The sequence below is a fragment of the Elephas maximus genome, chromosome 2 (genome assembly GCF_024166365.1).
Source record: "Elephas maximus indicus isolate mEleMax1 chromosome 2, mEleMax1 primary haplotype, whole genome shotgun sequence".
Classification (NCBI taxonomy): domain Eukaryota; kingdom Metazoa; phylum Chordata; class Mammalia; order Proboscidea; family Elephantidae; genus Elephas; species Elephas maximus.
In genome coordinates this window covers 217,548,492-217,565,942 of record NC_064820.1, presented here as the reverse complement: position 1 = coordinate 217,565,942, position 17,451 = coordinate 217,548,492, and the positions used below count along the sequence as shown (strand labels likewise).

The window sequence follows — 17,451 nt, the reverse complement described above, 5'->3', positions numbered from 1 at the left end:
CTTTGTTCCTATTCTTTTCTCAGAAAATTCCTGGCTATTCCTGCCTATTTTTCCATGTGACCTTTAGAGTGAGTTTATCTGGTTCCAAAATTTCCAATTGTTGTCTTTTCAAGAACATAGTACACCTTTCCGTTTATTCAAGTCTTATTTTCTCTTTTGGTAGTGTTTTTTTTTTTTTTTTTTTTTCCCCAAGGAGATCTTGCACATTCATTAAGCTTTTTTACTCTAAATATTATTGTTGTTATTGTAAATGGGATGTTGTCTATCTCATAACTGATGATATATCTATATATGTTGTTGTTTGCCGCTGTTTAGTCAGGCCCCAATTCATGATGACCCCATGCAAAATGAAATGAAGCGCTGCCCAGTCCTGCACCATCCCCATGATAACTGCAGATCGGATCATTGCGATCCATTGGCTGATTTTCAGAAACAGATCACCCAGACCTTTCTTCCTAATCCATTTTAGTCTGAAGTTCCACTGAAACTGTTTAGCATCACAGCAACACACAAGCTTCCACTGACTGATGGGCGGTGGTGCACATGAAGTACATTGGCCAGAGATGAAACTCAGGTCTCCTGCATGGAAGACAAGAATTCTGCCACTGAACCCTCACTTTAAACCCACAGAATTTGAAGTCTGTGTACTTTCCCCCTTAGTTCAACAGATGGGCCTCATCATCTTACATGATGAACCCATGGAGAAGAGCTACTAGTATAGGATAAGTAGCAGCCAGAGAAGCTTCAGCCTTACTTGCTTCCTTGTTTCCATAAGAGCCACCCACTTTGTTACTGAATGCACAGGTCTGAAAACTCAGGTGTCTCTGAGAGTGGTCCAGGAACCACCTGCATCACTTTCAATACATGCAGGTTCCCGAATGCCAGCCTGTGATGGTTAAGGTTGTATGTCACCTTGGCTGGGCCATGATTCTCAGTGGTTTGACATTTGTGTGATGTTGCAATCACTTCCATGATGAGATTTGATATATGTGATCACCCCCATGATGGGATCTGCTGTGATTAGCCAATTAGTTAAAAAGGAGTTTCCTTGGGTGTGTGGCCTGCATCTAATATAAGTGGAAATTCTGGCAGGCTTGCCGGCTTTTTGCTTGTGCTGGATCCTGTTTGTCTGACCTCTGGTTCTTGGGACTTGAGCTAGCAGCTTACTTGTGATCTTGCCTGCTGATCCTGAGATTCATCAGTCTTCGTGGCCTGTGATCAAGAGCCCGGCTGACCTGCCAACCTTGAGTCTGCCAGCTCCTACAGCTATGTGAACCAGAAGGCTCTATCGTGACCCATGGACTTTGGACGTTTCGGCCTGTACAAACGCATGAGCCATTTCCTTGATATAAATCTTTCCTTGAGTTGCCATAGTGAAGAATTCCATGGGGAAATATATATATATATTTCCCCCATGTGTCTGTCAGTTTGTCGTACTGTGGGGGCTTGTGTGTTGCTGTGATGCTGGAAGCTATGCCACCGGTATTCAGATACCAGCAGGGTCACCCATGGAGGACAGGTTTCAGCTGAGCTTCCAGACTAAGACAGACTAGGAAGAAGGACCTGGCAGTCTACTTCTGAAAAGCATTAGCCAGTGAAAACCTTATGAATAGCAGCGGAACATTGTGTGATATAGTGTTGGAAGGTGAGCCCTCCAGGTTGGAAGGCACTCAAAAGATGACTGGGGAAGAGCTGACTCTTCAAAGTAGAGTCAACCTAAATGACATGGATGGAGCAAAGATTTTGGGACTTTCATTTGCCGATGTGGCACGACTCAAAATGAGAAGAAAGAGTTGCACACATCCATTAATAATCAGAACCTGGAATGTATGAAGTATGAATCTAGGAAAATTGGAAATCATCAAAAATGAAACGGAATGCATAAATATTGATATCCTAGGCATTAGTGAGCTGAAATGGACTGGTATTGGCCATTTTGAATTGGACACTCACATAGTCTACTATGCTGGGAATGACAACTCGAAGAGGAACGGTGTTGCCTTCATCGTCAAAAAGAACGTTTCAAGATCTATCCTGAAGTACAACGCTGTCAGTGATAGGATAATATCCATAGGCCTACAAGGAAGACCAGTTAATATGACTATTATTCAAATTTATGCACCAACCACTAGGGCCAAAGATGAAGAAATAGAAGATTTTTATCAGCTGTTACACTCTGAAATTGATCAAACATGCAATCAAGATGCATTGATAATTACTGGTGATTGGAATGCAAAAGTTGGAAACAAAGAAGAAGGATCAGTAGCCGGAAATTATGGCCTTGGTGACAGAAACAATGCCGGAGACCAAATGATAGAATTTTGCAAGACCAACGACTTCTTTACTGCAAATACCTTCTTTCACCAACATAAACAGCGACTATACACATGGACCTTGCCAGATGGAAAACAAAGAAATCAAATTGACTACATCTGTGGTAAGAGATGATGGAAAAGCTCAATATCATCAGTCAGAACAAAGCCAGGGGCCAACTGTGGAACAGATCATCAATTGCTCATATGCAAGTTCAAGCTGAAACTGAAGAAAATCAGAGCAAGTCCACAAGAGCCAAAATATGACCTTGAGTATATCCCACCTGAATTTAGAGACCATCTCGAGAATAGATTTGATGCATTGAACACTAGTGACCTAAGACCAGACGAGTTGTGGAATGACATCAAGGACATCATCCACGAAGAAAGCAAGAGGTCACTGAAAAGACAGAAAAGAAAAGACTAAGATGGATGTCAGAGGAGACTCTGAAACTTGCTCTTGAGCATCGAGCAGCTAAAGCAAAAGGAAGAGTTGATGAAGTAAAAGAACTGAACAGAAGATTTCAAAGGGCCTCTCGAGAAGACAAAATAAAGTATTATAATGACATGTGCAAAGAGCTGGAGATGGAAAACCAAAAGGGAAGAACACGCTCGGCGTTTCTCAAACTGAAAGAACTGAAGAAAAAATTCAAGCCTCGAGTTGCAATAGTGAAGGATTCTATGGGGAAAATATTAAATGATGCAGGAAGCATCAAAAGAAGATGGAAGGAATACACAGAGTCATTATACCAAAAAGAATTAGTTGATATTCAACCATTTCAAGAGGTGGCATATGATCAGGAACCGATGGTACTGAAGGAAGAATTCCAAGCTGCTCTGACGGCATTGGTGAAAAACAAGGCTCCAGGAATTGATGGAATATCAATTGAGATGTTTCAACAAACAGATGTGGCGCTGGAGGTGCTCACTCGTCTATGCCAAGAAATATGGAAGACAGCTTCCTGGCCAACTGATTGGAAGAGATCCATATTTATGCCTATTCCCAAGAAAGGTGATCCAACCGAATGTGGAAATTATAGAACAATATTATTAATATCACACGCAAGCAAAATTCTGCTGAAGATCATTCAAAAACGGCTGCAGCAGTGTATCGACAGGGAACTGCCAGAAATTCAGGCCAGTTTCAGAAAAGGACGTGGAACCAGGGATATCATTGCTGATGTCAGATGGATCCTGGCTGAAAGCAGAGAATACCAGAAGGATGTTTACCTGTGTTTTACTGATTATGTGAAGGCATTTGACTGTGTGGATCATAACGAACTACGGATAACACTGCGAAGAATGGGAATTCCAGAACACTTAACTGTGCTCATGAGGAACCTTTACGTAGATCAAGAAGCAGTTATCTGGACAGAAGAAGGGGATACTGATTGGTTTAAAGTCAGGAAAGGTGTGCATCAGGGTTGTATTCTTTCACCATACCTATTTAATCTGTATGCTGAACAAATAATATGAGAAGCTGGGCTATATGAAGAAGGGGGCATCAAGGTTGGAGGAAGACTCATTAACAACCTGCGTTATGCAAATGACACAACCTTGCTTACTGAAAGTGAAGAGGACTTGAAGCACTTACTAATGAATATCAAAGACCACAGCCTTCAGTATGCATTACACCTCAACATAAAGAAAACAAAAATCCTCACAACTGGACCAATGAGCAACATCATGATAAACGGAGAAAAGATTGAAGTTGTCAAGGATTTCATTCTACTTGGATCCACAATCAACAGTCATGGAAGCAACAGTTGAGAAATCAAAAGACTCACTGCATTGGGCAAATCTGCTGCAAAGGACCTCTTCAAAGTGTTGAAGAGCAAAGATGTCGCCCCGAAGACTAAGGTGCACCTGACCCAAGCCATGGTATTTTCAATCGCATCATATGCATGTGAAAACTGAACAATGAATAAGGAAGACCGAAGAAGAGTTGATGCCCTTGAATTGTGGTGTTGGCGAAGAATATTGAATATACCATGGACTGCCAAAAGAAGGAACAAATCTGTCTTTGAAGAAGTACAACCAGAATGCTCCTTAGAAGCAAGGATGGTGAGACTGCGTCTTACATACCTTGGACGTGTTGTCAGGAGGGATCAGTCCCTGGAGAAGGACATCATGGTTGGCAGAGTACAGGGTCAGCGGAAAAGACAAAGACCCTCAATGAGGTGGATTGACACAGTGGCTGCAACAATGAGCTCAAGTATAACGAGGATTGTAAGGATGGCGCGGGACCGGGCAGTGTTTCGTTCTGGTGTGCATAGGGTCGCTATGAGTCAGAACCAACTTGACAGCACCTAACAACAACAACAACAACAACAATATATATGTTTATACTGTACTGGTTTTGCTTCTCTAGGGAACCCAGCCTAAGACACACCCTATCTACTGAATCAGACTCTGCAAGCTCCCCAGGTGATCTTTGTGCACAAAGATGTGTGAGAGCCCCTGCTAAGCAGTGCTGCTTTGCAGGATTCTAGCTGCAACTGTCAGATTTGGAACCCCAGGATCCTTGTCACCATCCTAAGCAATGTTTGAAGGGGTTCTCTTCACACTGAACTTCAGAGGGATGGCACAAATTCTGACTGAAGATGATTGAACTTATTGGATGGAATGAGTACTACACAACTTGAGAAAATACTTAAGCATGATCACACACATAAGATAACTGGTATCTTATAGTGATCTTAGACCAGAAAGAAAACCGATTGCTGTTGAGTCAATTCTGATTCATGGCAACCCCGTGTGTGTAGAGTAGAACTGTTCCATAGGGTTTTCAAGGCTGTGACCTTTCGGAAGCAGATGGCCAGGCCCTTCTTTTGAGATGTCTTTGGGTGGGTTCGAACCACCAACCTTTTCGTTAGTAGTGGAGTGCTTAACTGTTTGCACCTCTCAGGGTCTCCAGTAAGGTCCAATTGCAGCTCCCTGAAGAATGGGTGAACTCCTTAGTTGGCCCATGTTCTGGTCCTAATCATATCCCCTTCTTCGATGGCGTTGGCTTTCCATGTTCACTGGTGCTGTGTGTCTAACTGAATGGCAAAAAGTACCTGGTGAAGGCATTTTCTTATGTCAGAGCATTTAACACCAACAGCATAGGATTCTGTCTGCTCCCCCAGGTAGCTGTTCAACACTTGTAAGTACAGTCTTCATCAACTATTTCCACGATTCTAGCTACTTCTATTCCTAGTTTTCTACTGGGCATGATGTACAAATACTGGAAAACAAAGCTTGCTTTCTTTTAAAACATGCTTCGTCACACCTTGAGAGCCAGGAACCAGTTTTCTCAGCTTACTTCCTCTGAGCTGGTTTCGAAGGAAGTCATAACGGGGCGGGGCAGTCTCAGAAACTGTCTCCTTCACATTACCAAATAACAGGTGCCTTCTAGAGACTCTCCTGTTTAACTTTCTCAGCTCTGGGTTTGAGAACACAGACAGTGGTAAGTTTCAGTTCCTGGGGCTGCTTCTCTGCGTCTCATTTCCACTGGCTTCGTAGAATGTGGGGGTCCTGAAGGAATTCACACACCATGCCTGGCACCTGGCAAAGTTCTTGCTGAAGGTAGTATGTGGGAAAGCTGAGATTCAAACCTAGGCAGGTTGACTTCAGGGCCTATACCCTCCACCGCTATAGTATTCACCTTCATAAAAGAAAAGATTTATATGTGCATCTTATTATAAGGCTTCTTGATTATTCAATGATGAACATAAAGACCTGAGTGTTGTAGAAGCTATGTCTTTTAAAATTTTTATCTAACACTAAGAAATAAATTATATATGGTATCAGTAGAAAATAGTAAGTTGCTGTTTTAGATACTGGAGAGAAAAAATAAAAAACTAAGTTTGTAAATCTAAGTAGAGAACTACCTTTATGGCATAATAGCTACTGATGATACAAGTCAGTTATTAATTTTGTTGTAAATGTTGATAAATGAACATGCACATCTACCTTGATGTTAAGGATTAATCAGAGTATGGTTATCTCTTCACAAATTGAAATACAGGTAAACCATATTATAAACAATTATAATTCACAGCATTTACAATTCTACACTTCAATATTTTAGATTTTAGTGACCAGCCTTATAAACGCTTCTACTTTAAGGATAACTCCCTACACATGAAATGATCTAATTTCCATGAGGCATTTTTCCCACCATGGTGCGTTTCAACTGTTATTTTTAGCCCTTATTTAGGGAACCAAGTGGCTCTGTGACCCCCACATCCCATGTTGGGGCTAATGACACACGCTTGCTTTTGCACCACCCTAAGCTCTAAGTGGTAGGACTGAGGAGAACCCTAACTGATGATATCAAATTTCAAGAAGCCCTTGTATAGGAGAGATGTATATGACAGTGCTCATGAGGACAGTTCGCATCATCTGGCCTGGAAAGTGACATATGCAGTGCTCTGGTGGCCGGAAGGGTACAAGAGATGGGCAGGTCTTGAAGGTGTGGACCGTGCTCACTGGCTGAGAGTGAAAGTCACCACAGCTGGAAGTGGCCCTCAGCCGGGATTCTACACGGGGTGGTTGACACAAGACAAAGAGGCCTGGGGACGAGTGGGATGAGATTCCCGCTACGAATCCTTGGCCTAGGAAAGGGTTATTGTCATGTATGATGATGTTGGCAAAATGGTAAAGAGATCTCAGAAAGGAGCGAGGAAAGGCGACCAGTCAAATGAGTGTTTCCCTAAAAGTAGTTTCAGGCATTAAAGTGTCCATGTCTACACTGATTGATCCAAACTAAATAGAAAGAGCCTGCGAACTACACTGTGGAGCATAACTAAGGTTACAGTTGTCAGAATTTTTTTTACAACTATGTACTTCTTACACAGTGGAAGAATGCATATGAGACTTTAATGGGCAAGGGTTAAAACATGCTGTGATATCTTCCAGTGGTCACCTCTGCTCAATGGTCAGTGTTATCATAAGGGAAACTATTATTTTCAGAAAACATATTCCAATTTTAAAATGCAGTACCAAAATAAATGCTTTAAAGGATATATGTGTGAAAGGTTAAAAAATGTATATTCTTTTAACAAGTTTAAATATTTAGAGAAATATACTGAGAAAGGCCCGTGTATAATCTACTTCAACAAAGAAGATGACTTTTTCATCTCTCCATACTTTACTTCATATTACAAATTCTGGGCTACAGTTGGATGATATATTAATTTTATTTTCATTACATAAATTGGGGAAGAAACATATAATCAGATCCAAATATATTACAACGCATTTAGAGAGGTGTGTTTTGTTGCCAAACAGAAAATTATCTGAAATTCGCTTTCAAAATTGAAATAGACCCAGTTGAAAGCACTATCCTGGCTCTTTCCTTTGTTAGAATATATCCTGGTTGTCTCTGAAGGATCAATCAATGAATTAAACCAATTCTGCCTTACGAGGTTAGCACTCCAGGTGCTCCAAAAAATCATGTTCAACACTTTCTTCTAGTTGTTGCAAGATCCTTGGGCTATCTGTGACAAGATCCTCTACGCATGGAGGTCCTGAACAGTCAGCAGGAAGTTTACTCTGGGTTTTAAAAGCACAGTTTAGAGTCTTGAAGAATGGCATCAGTTGCCTAATGCTGGAAACAGAATGTTGGCGCAGGAGAGGAAATTCGCTCTTCACCGTTATCTCGTCAGAGCTGCTAATTTCCTGCAAATAAAAAGTCCACAGAAAGGATATGCTTTCAAACTCAGATAAGAGAATTTTTGAAAATTATTCTGTATCATTACAATCAAGTGCCATCTCTATATGCGATCAAAGTGACAACAGCAACTCAAACGGTTAGATAGGAAGCTCAGGGGGCAGTGAGTTTATGCTAATGGGGAAGGAACAATTTGGAAAAGGGGGGCCAGAGTGGTTGTATCACTTGAAGAATGTTATCAGTGTCAGTGAATTGTACATGCAGAAACTGATACATTGGTTAATATTCTCCTGTGTATATTTTCCACAACAAAAAAATAAAATTATTATGAAATGCCTTACTCACTGGTTCCCCCTTAATTGCCCCCATCACCTCCCACCACAGATGTAATTTTTAAAAAGGAAAACATTTACCCCATATTTTAATTTTAGAAGCTCTAGAATCCTAACAGTGTGGGGTTTGCATTCCTGGTGATTCTCCTCCAGATCTGACAGGAAGGCAGGACCCTCTGTGTCTACTTCTGGAACAAATGCCCACCTATAGCTGGAGGGAAAAAACCCGAAGTCAGGAAAGATGGCTCACAGCTCACTTTTCTTTAAATTTCTTAACAGCTTTATTGAGATACAATTCACATACCATATATTCACTCATTTACAATGTACTATTCTACGGCTTTCAGTATATTCAGAGCCATGCATCCATCACCACGATCAATTTTAGAATATTTTCATTAACCCAAAAAAAATTCCTGTTCCCCTCATCCATCACCTTTCACCTTCTAGTCCCCTCAACCCCCAGCCCTAGGCAAATCATTAATTAATTTCTGTCTCTGAAGATGGGTCTATTCTAGACATTTTATATAAATGGAATCATATAACATGTGATATGATGTTGCCTTTGTGACTGACTTCTTTGACTTAGCATAATGTTTTCAAGGTTCATCCATGTGGTATTATTTATCAGTGCTTCATTCCTTTCTATGGCTGAGTATTATTCCATTGTATGAATATACCACATTTTATTTATCCATTCTTCAGGTGATAGACATTTGGGTTTTTTCTACTTTTTGGCTCTCAGGAATAATGTTACGAACATCCACAAATGTTTCTACATGATTAGTCTCTGGAGGGATAGAGGAGAGAGAGAGAGAGAGAGAAGTAGCATCTGGGGCCAGGCATGAAATTGACTGTATGCGCAGCTGTGTTATGCCTACAGGAAATGTAAGCCTCTGGGGCAAAGTGAATTGGAGAACAGCATGCTTCATTTAAAGGCATTTATATTTTTTATTTATATTTAATTAAAAACCAACAGATAAAAAAACCTACACAAATGCAGCAAGGACCACCATTGGGTGACCCCTGTTTTGTAAGCATTCAGTAGCAAAAACCACCTACACAAACATATACCCCAGAAACCCAGGCATCAACACTAGTGTGTGCCACATTCACGAAACCACAGATGTCGTGAGTAATGAGACTTGGTATTCCAAGCTTGCTTACTGGCCACTAGTAACCCTTATACGTGAAGGCACAAGTGAAAGTGAAGGTACCTGTTTCAAAAGGGTGCACGGTTTTACCTGACTTACATTTGAAATAACGGCATTTTATCAGGTGGAAAGGAAAGTGCTGTGTCCAAGAATTTGCAAGCTGACAAATATAAGATGAGTTCATTCGGGGGTATTTCCCCCATCAAGGGCCCGTTTCCATCAGGGACCAAAACTTTTGTTTTGCTGGTTTTGTTGCTGTTTCTGTAAATTTGAAAAGACAGGAACTCTTGTTACAAATTTATTCACATCTACTCTAGTCCATTCGCTTGGGCAATGCCCATGAGGTTCTTCCTGCGAGTTTTTTTTTTCAAAAGAGCTAGGCCCATTACAAGTACTTCAAGGAAACAGTATTTAGCACTAGGCATCATTAAGTCTTAAAGTCATGTCCATTAATCCATGGGTGCACGGATGCTTGTACTGCTTACCTCAGTGATTCAACTTCCTCTTTCAGGTCTTCTTCAAGCTGTGTGAATGTCTGAATCTAAAAGACAAACAACCATGCATTCAAGTTACTGTTTTAGAGAGATTAAACCGAATTCAACGTTTAAAATGTACATGTCTATCCATGCACACAGGAGCCCTGGTGGCACAGTGGTTAAGCACTTGGCTGCCAACTGAAAGGCTGGCGGTTTGAACCCACCAGCTGCTCCATGGGAGAAAGATGTGGTAGTCTGCTTCTGTAAAGATTTACAGCCTTGGAAACCTTATGGGGAAGTTCCACTCTGTCCTACGGGCTGCTATGAGTCAGAATTGACTCAAGGGCAGTGAGTGGTGGTGGGTGGATCCATGAACAACTGCCTCCTTTGCCACAGGACCATAAGAACTGGATGGTGCCTGGTTACTATTACTGAATGTTTTGATCGAGGATTCTATGGAAGAATCCTCGATCAAAATGGGGAAAAATGCAGAACAGAATTTCAATTCTCAAGGAATCTAGATTTTCTGGAGACCCTGTAAGTACCGCCCTGAGATAATCTTTAACCCTGTAACCGTAAAAAATCAAAAACATCCCCTGAAGTCTTTATACCAAAAAGTCTAGCTTAACTAGTAAAGAACGTCTGTCACGGGCTTTGTGTTCTTTTAAAAAACATACTATAACGGGTCAAATTGTTAACAGCAACTCAAAAGGTTAGATAGGAAGCTTTGGCGGAAATGAGTTTATATCGATAAGGGAGGAACAAAGCGGAAAAGGAGAATGGCTGCACAATTTGAAGACTGGAATCAATGTCATGGTATTGTACACGTAGAAATTGTTGAACTGGTGTATCTTTTGCTGTGTATATTTTCAACAATGTTGTTGTTATGTACCATGGAGTCAGTTCCAACTTGTAGTGACCCTATGTACAACAGATCAAAACACTGTCTGGTCCTGCGCCATCCTCACAATCTCAACAATAGTAAAAAAGAAAAAGAAAAAAAAAAATGTACATGTCTTTAAAAAACTAGCAAATTAATAATACCAAATAGTACAAATTAGTTGGAGAAACTGACAATTGAGGGATTAAATATAACTGTAAAAAAAGATAGAATATTCTCTATTTAACCAAGAGCTGTGTGCCAACTGGACTGTAAACGACTTAGCAGATAAAATTTGACATGTGAAATAGTATACTATATTGTTCCTGGATATAAAAAAAACACCGTTGCTTTCAAGAGCAAAATACTTACCAATTCCGAGACCATTATTGGCCACAATGAAGTTAAATGTTGAGGAGATATTCTTAGCAGCAAAACTCTGAAAAAAAGAAACATCTGAGCAGCAGCTATGGGTGTCTGTCCAACTCTGAGATTGTCTGTCAGGCGTTCTAAGGAGAGAAGATTTTAAAGATGTCACACAAGTATGCCGTTCTGGGCTTCTTATTAGACCAAGAAGAAAAATAAAATTGCAATTGTTTTGACATTTTGATAATGTCCCAGTGTGAGAAATGGGTTTTAGGAGCATGTTTTTGTGAACTGAGTTGTTTTCGTGAACTATGGTTGTTTCTGGCCCTTGCTAAAGGCAGGAAACCACAGCCTCTGTCAAGGGCCACAGCTGAGTAGGGTGAAGTGAACATCTGACTCAAGGCCAGAAACCCACTGGATGACCAGTGACCACTTTTCTTCTAAAAATATGAATTATGAGACACAGAAACCAAAAGCAGTCCTTGGTAGGTGATGGACATATAGACTGGTTGACAGACAACAACGTATTTTCAGGGGAGGGGCTGGAGGTGGAGAGAGTAAATAAAATATTTCTCCAGTAAAGTTTAGGTTTGATGGCCAAGACAAAACCTTTACTTCCTACAGGGGGAAAAAAAAAGGTGCGACCTAAATTCCCTAGCCCCTAACTCTTCCCCGCTTCTCCACCAAAACAATTGTTTCTAGAAAGTACTTTGTTTTGTAACTTAAGATCTTTTAGGAACATAACAAATTGCTTTAGCAAATGGCTGAACTATGGTCATGCTAGCTAAGATGTGCTATAGTACATTAATCAAAACTTCTCTTTATTGGAGCTTAAGAAGATTAAGTGGATTTTTAAAAAGTATTTTACTGAGTTTTTGGTGAAAGTTTACACAGCAAATTAAGTTCCAATTTAATAATTTCTATAGCCCTGGTGGAAACCCTGGTGGCGTAGTGGTTAAGTGCTACGGCTGCCAACCAAAGGTCCAACAGTTTGAATCCGCCAGGCGCTCCTTGGAAACTCTATGGGGCAGTTCTACTCTGTCCTATAGGGTCGTGATGAGTCGGAATCGACTCGACGGCACTGGGTTTGGTTTTTTTGGTTTATAGCCCTGGTGGCACAGTAGTTAAGAGCTCAGCTGCTAACCAAAAGGGGGGCAATTTGAATCCATCAGCCGCTCCCTGTAAACCTTACGGGGCAGTTCTACTCTGCCCTATAGAATTGCTGAGTCAGAATCGACTTGACAGCAACAGGTTTGGTTTTTTTTTTATACACATAGCTCAGTGACACTGGTTACATACGCATAAGTGGATTTTTAATCTCTGTCTTTAAAAGCAGCCTGACCAAAAGGAGGATCATCCATAGCTCAGACACTTGACAAACAAGCTGGAATTTTTCAAAAGTGGTTTGCCCTTCTGGTCCTGGGCAAGATGGAGTAAGTAGATTCCGTCCTATCCTCTCTACTTACAATAGCAACAGAATCTTGCACAAAATGCAGAAGTCAGCTATCAGAAAACTCTGAAAGTTGGAGAGAAGAAGGCAGGACTGGCTGGGGAACTCTGGTCTTAAAAAATGACCTTGTGGTGAGGTCCCTAGGGATCTGTTACTCTGGCCTGAGAATGAGAGAAGACAGCCAATAGACACCAGTGCAGAGACGACAGTAGGGAAGGTCTAGCCAGTGCAGTAAGGCACCATAAGGAAACCAAAGGCCTACAGATTGGAAAGAAGACATACAACTGTTCCTATTGGCAGATGTAGAAAATCTCAAGGAATCTACAAAAACACCTGTAGAACTAATATGCGAGCTCAGCAAGGCTGCAGGACCTAAAGTCAGCACACAAAAACCAACGATATTTCTATATGGACTAGTAATGAAAACTGGAAACCCAAATGAAAAAAGATAATGCCACCTATAATGGCCCCCCCCCAAAAAAAAAATGCTTTTCAGTACTATTTTTGCAATTACTCATGAGTCTTAACTATTTCAAAACAGAAAGCACTTTAAAAAAGTGGTTTGTACACCTAAAACTTACCTCATATCGGCACTCCAAATAAAAGCTGAGTCCCTGATACTATTTTTCAGCCAATATGATCTATTTTAGAATCTCTAATTTTCTTTAATCTCTAACATTCCTCTCTTAGCTGACTGACAAACCTCCCAAGCTGAGCCTGTCCTTAGCGAGCACAGAGCTAGTGAAGTCCAGGGGCCACGTCCCTGTGCCACCACTTGCAGGTTGTGGGCCCTTCCTCCTCCCAGTCCCTTAATCTCACGGGGCTCTTGTTTCTCATCCATGGAGCTAGAGCAATACCCTCACTCTGCCTGCTTCAACGGGGACAAATGTCCCACCAATGACCACAGTCTGTCATTGGGAACCAGACAGCTTATATCACAGCCCAGGTTTTGCAGGTTAGTGGCAACAAAACTTTAGGCAGGTGCTAATCTCTCTGGGCATCGGTTTCCTCAATATCTTTTTTCATTTGGGTTTCCAGTTTTCATTACTAGTCCATATGGAAATAGATTAAATAGAGCTAATAGGTACCCACAGTGAAGAAGGCTTAGAATACGGGAAGGCTCCAATAGGCCTGGCAGGAACCACACCTACCCCACTTAGAAGGAGCAGAGGATTCCCTCAGAGCTCTCAGATCCCTTCATCAGGAGCTTTTGTGCTGTGTGGTGCCCGTCCTCCTCTTCTTTAAAAAAAAAAAACGTAATATTCCTCTCTCCTTTTTTAAATAACTCCTTTGGGCTTATTACAGCTTGTGATTAATGTAAAATGTAAAATGTATGTAACTCTGACCTGAGGTGTATGAGTTGCCCAGACCCCAGCCCGACACCAACTTGTTCGGTGCAATTTGATGGTGCTATAAAGCAGGGGGAAAGGACCCTAGAGGGTGTCCCAGAGGAGAAACATTGGAGATACTCTTCTGCTTCTTTTGATTCAGTCACAGTTGCTAAATAGCCAAGTCTGGCTCATGGTGACCCCATGTGCATCAGAATAGAAGTGTGCTCCACAGGGTTTTCAATGGTTGATTTTTCAGAAGTAGATTGCCAGGTCTTTCTTCCAAGGTGCCTCTGGGTGGATCCAAACTGCCAACCTTTCAGTTAGCAGCTGAGCATTTTAACTTTGCACCACCCAGCGACTCCTTTTTTATTAGGCCTAACCAATTTACTTTGGGGTGTAACATAGAAGCTTCTGGATGCATACTCCTTTGAGGGAAACCTAGGCATCATTGTCCCGGGGCATTGCATGGCCAGTCCAGTGTCCCCACATGCTACCAGATGACATTCTGCATTTTCTCACTGTAGGACCTCCGGAAGGCCAGGCCTACCAAGAGACAGTCCCGGGACAATAGCAATAGACAGAAAAGTGCTCTATGAATTGTCGGGTAATAAAAAATGACAGGAGTAGATTGTTTATTTTTTTAATGTGGTAACTGTAGAAATATAGCACTTGAGCTACCCAGAGTGCAGAGAACTTAGAGAGATTCCTTTTTCCTTCAGAGTCCAAAAAGCATCTCCTACTACAGTCGGCATAATTGTCCTGCTTCTCAGAATTCTCTTTCCCTCTCAGGGGCATGATTTCTCAGACCTCTTAAGACGGTAACATCCGCCCATGGTCGAATTCTCTTCACCAGTGTTTGAGAAAGGCTGTTCTTTATTTTTATTTTTTCTGGTTCTAGCTTCTATAGGCCTAATACCGACTGTTTAGCCCTCTGGTGGGCAGTGGTGACTCAGTGACAGGATTCTCCCCTTCCACGCAGGAGACCTGGGCTTGACTCCCGGCCAATGCACCTCACGCACAGCCACCACCTGTCCGTCAGGGGAGGCTTGCATGTTGCGATGATGCCGAACAGGTCTCAGTGGGGCTTCCAGACTAAGATGGACTAGGAAGAAAGGACTGGTGATCTACTTCTGAAAGTCAGCCAGTGAAAACCCTCTGGATCACAAGGGTCAGATCTGCAGCCGAGCATGGGGATGGTGTAGGCTGTGTTTTGTCCTGCTGTGCACGCGGTAGCTGTGAGTTAGGGTGGGCTCAATGGTAGCTAACAACAACAGCCCTCTGGGCCTCAACATCAAACTTGCGGGAAGTGTGATGGGAGATGGGGGAGTGGGGAAGGGTTTCTCCTGAGAGAGAGCAGGACAGAGAAGGCACTAAAAGCACTGCAAGGGACACTGTCCAATCACTCGCCTTTATCATTCTCCCCTTTCCTCCGCTGGGAAAGTAGACTTAATGTTTCCCTTTAAGGCCTACTAAAGTCATCATCGGAAGGTTAAGTGGCCAGGTGCATAAAGCACCATCACCGATGCTGCCTACCGATGAAAGAAGATACAATGTCTCCCTCTACATTTTGTAGGGATGCAACAAGTTCAGCTTTGACCCTGAATTCAGCCCAGGCCTTTGGAAGGCTGCCGCCACCATTACTGGCATCTCTGGTCATAGCCGATTGGATCAGCCTCCTATCTCATTCAAGCAAGGAATGCCACTTGGATTTGTCAGTGTCTGAATACTCGCTTTCATATAGCTAAGAATTCAAGATATTATGACTTCTCCCTACTACGTGCTTTACATGTTGAAATTATGTCAGTTGAAATATAAAGGTATTTTATTATTGCAAATATAAAGTACTGCCATAATTAATAATTGTGAAAGCTGGTAACGTTCTGAGCTGAGACAATTAAGGCCTTTCACATTGTTAACCAAGCAGGGAAGTGGTTTGACAATTAGTCCGAATATTAAGAGCATGCTAGCAAGACGATTTTAGGAAAAGCGCATGCTTTGTCAGCGGACAAATGTTTATAAACATTTTTAAAAAAAGGCTAAGTAAGAGATTTATATTATAATTGTCCCTGGAAACAAACAAAATGTCCTTCAATTGGTGAATGGGTAAACTAAGTCTGGGATGGAATACTATGCAGCAATGAAAAGGCATAAGCTACTGCTCAATGCAAGGAAGGAGTGACTCTCAAACACGTTATGCTAAGTGAAAGAGGCAGCCTCAGAAGGCCACACATTGTATGACTCCATTTATGTGACATTCTGGAAAAGGCAAAAGTAGAGGAAAAGAAAGCAGATAGCTGGTTGCCAGGAGCTAGGTGTATGAAAAGATGTTGGCTACAAAGGGGCACGAGGGAACTTTTGGGGATGATAGAAATATTCTTTATTTCTGATTTATACAGAAAAGGGTGAATTTTACTCTATATAAATTATGCCTAATTAATTAAACCTGACTAAAACGAAGATTTATATCATAATTCCATTATCTGTAGAATTCTTTGTTAAACTAGCCTTCATAATATTAAGCACAATATCCCTCACGAATTATGTTCATTTTATTTAATACCATTTGGGCTATGAATCTTAAGGGAAAAAAAAATCCCTACTTGAGAATTCTTTCATATCTTGGAGGAAGGTGAACTGAAAACAGAATGCCAATTTTGCCAACTGAACATTTTACGAGGAAGAAAAAAACTTCGGAAACATTGTACAATATCCATAATAATTAATTTTTGATGTAGACAAAGAATACGGTGAACACAAAGAAATAAAAAACTGTTAAGGAAAAATTTCACACTTCCCCAAATCTTACTCCTTCACCGGCCCCAAGTGAAAGTGCCAATCTCGATAGTACTGTTAACACAAAGTATTTTGATTGCAGGAGGGATCTGGCAGGAGACAGTGCTGAGAAAGTACTATTCATGGACTGTACTGTCAGACTTTTAAAAACTACCCACTCTGGACTGAACTGTGTCCCCCAAAAAGATATTTTGAAGTTATAAGCCCCAGTACTTGTGAGCATGACATTGCTTGGAAACAGGGTCTTTGCAGATGTAATCAAGTTAAGATGAGGCACGTGGTGCACGCGCCCTAATCCAATCACTGGTGCCCTGATCAGAGGAGAAGAGACAGAGGCACACACAAGGAGAACGCCAAGGGATGACAGAGGCAGGGATTGAAATGATGCACCTACAAGCCAAGGAACGCCAATGATTGCGTGCCGGCAACGCCAGAATCTAAGAGAAAGGCATGGAACGGATTCTTTCCTAGAGCCTTGAGAGAGAGCATTGCCCTGCCTACACCTTGATTTTTGACTTCTAGCTTCCAGCACTGTGAAATAATCGATTTCTGTTGTTTTAAGCTACCTTGTGTGTGGGACTTTGTTACGGCAGCCCTAGGAATCTAACATACCAAACCAAAACCAAACCCGTTGCCATCAAGTTGATTCCGCCTCATAGTGACCCTACAGGACAGAGTAGAGCTACTCCGTAGGGTTTCCA

The 17,451-nt window shown here is 41.6% G+C and overlaps 1 protein-coding gene across 2 annotated transcripts in view; it reads right to left on the bottom strand.

The window, feature by feature from the left end:
- Positions 1–7,446: 7,446 nt before the first annotated feature.
- DOP1B (DOP1 leucine zipper like protein B) overlaps positions 7,447–17,451 on the bottom strand; it is a 149,433-nt gene continuing 139,428 nt past the window's right edge. For both annotated transcript variants that reach the window (XM_049874796.1, XM_049874797.1), the window contains exons 33-37: positions 11,183–11,319; positions 9,940–9,995; positions 9,554–9,715; positions 8,382–8,511; positions 7,447–7,976 (exon numbers count right to left, since the gene is read on the bottom strand). In XM_049874796.1, coding sequence (XP_049730753.1) covers positions 7,725–7,976; positions 8,382–8,511; positions 9,554–9,715; positions 9,940–9,995; positions 11,183–11,319 — 737 coding nt within the window. In that variant the 3' untranslated portion in view covers positions 7,447–7,724. The remainder of the gene's footprint in view (positions 7,977–8,381; positions 8,512–9,553; positions 9,716–9,939; positions 9,996–11,182; positions 11,320–17,451) is intronic.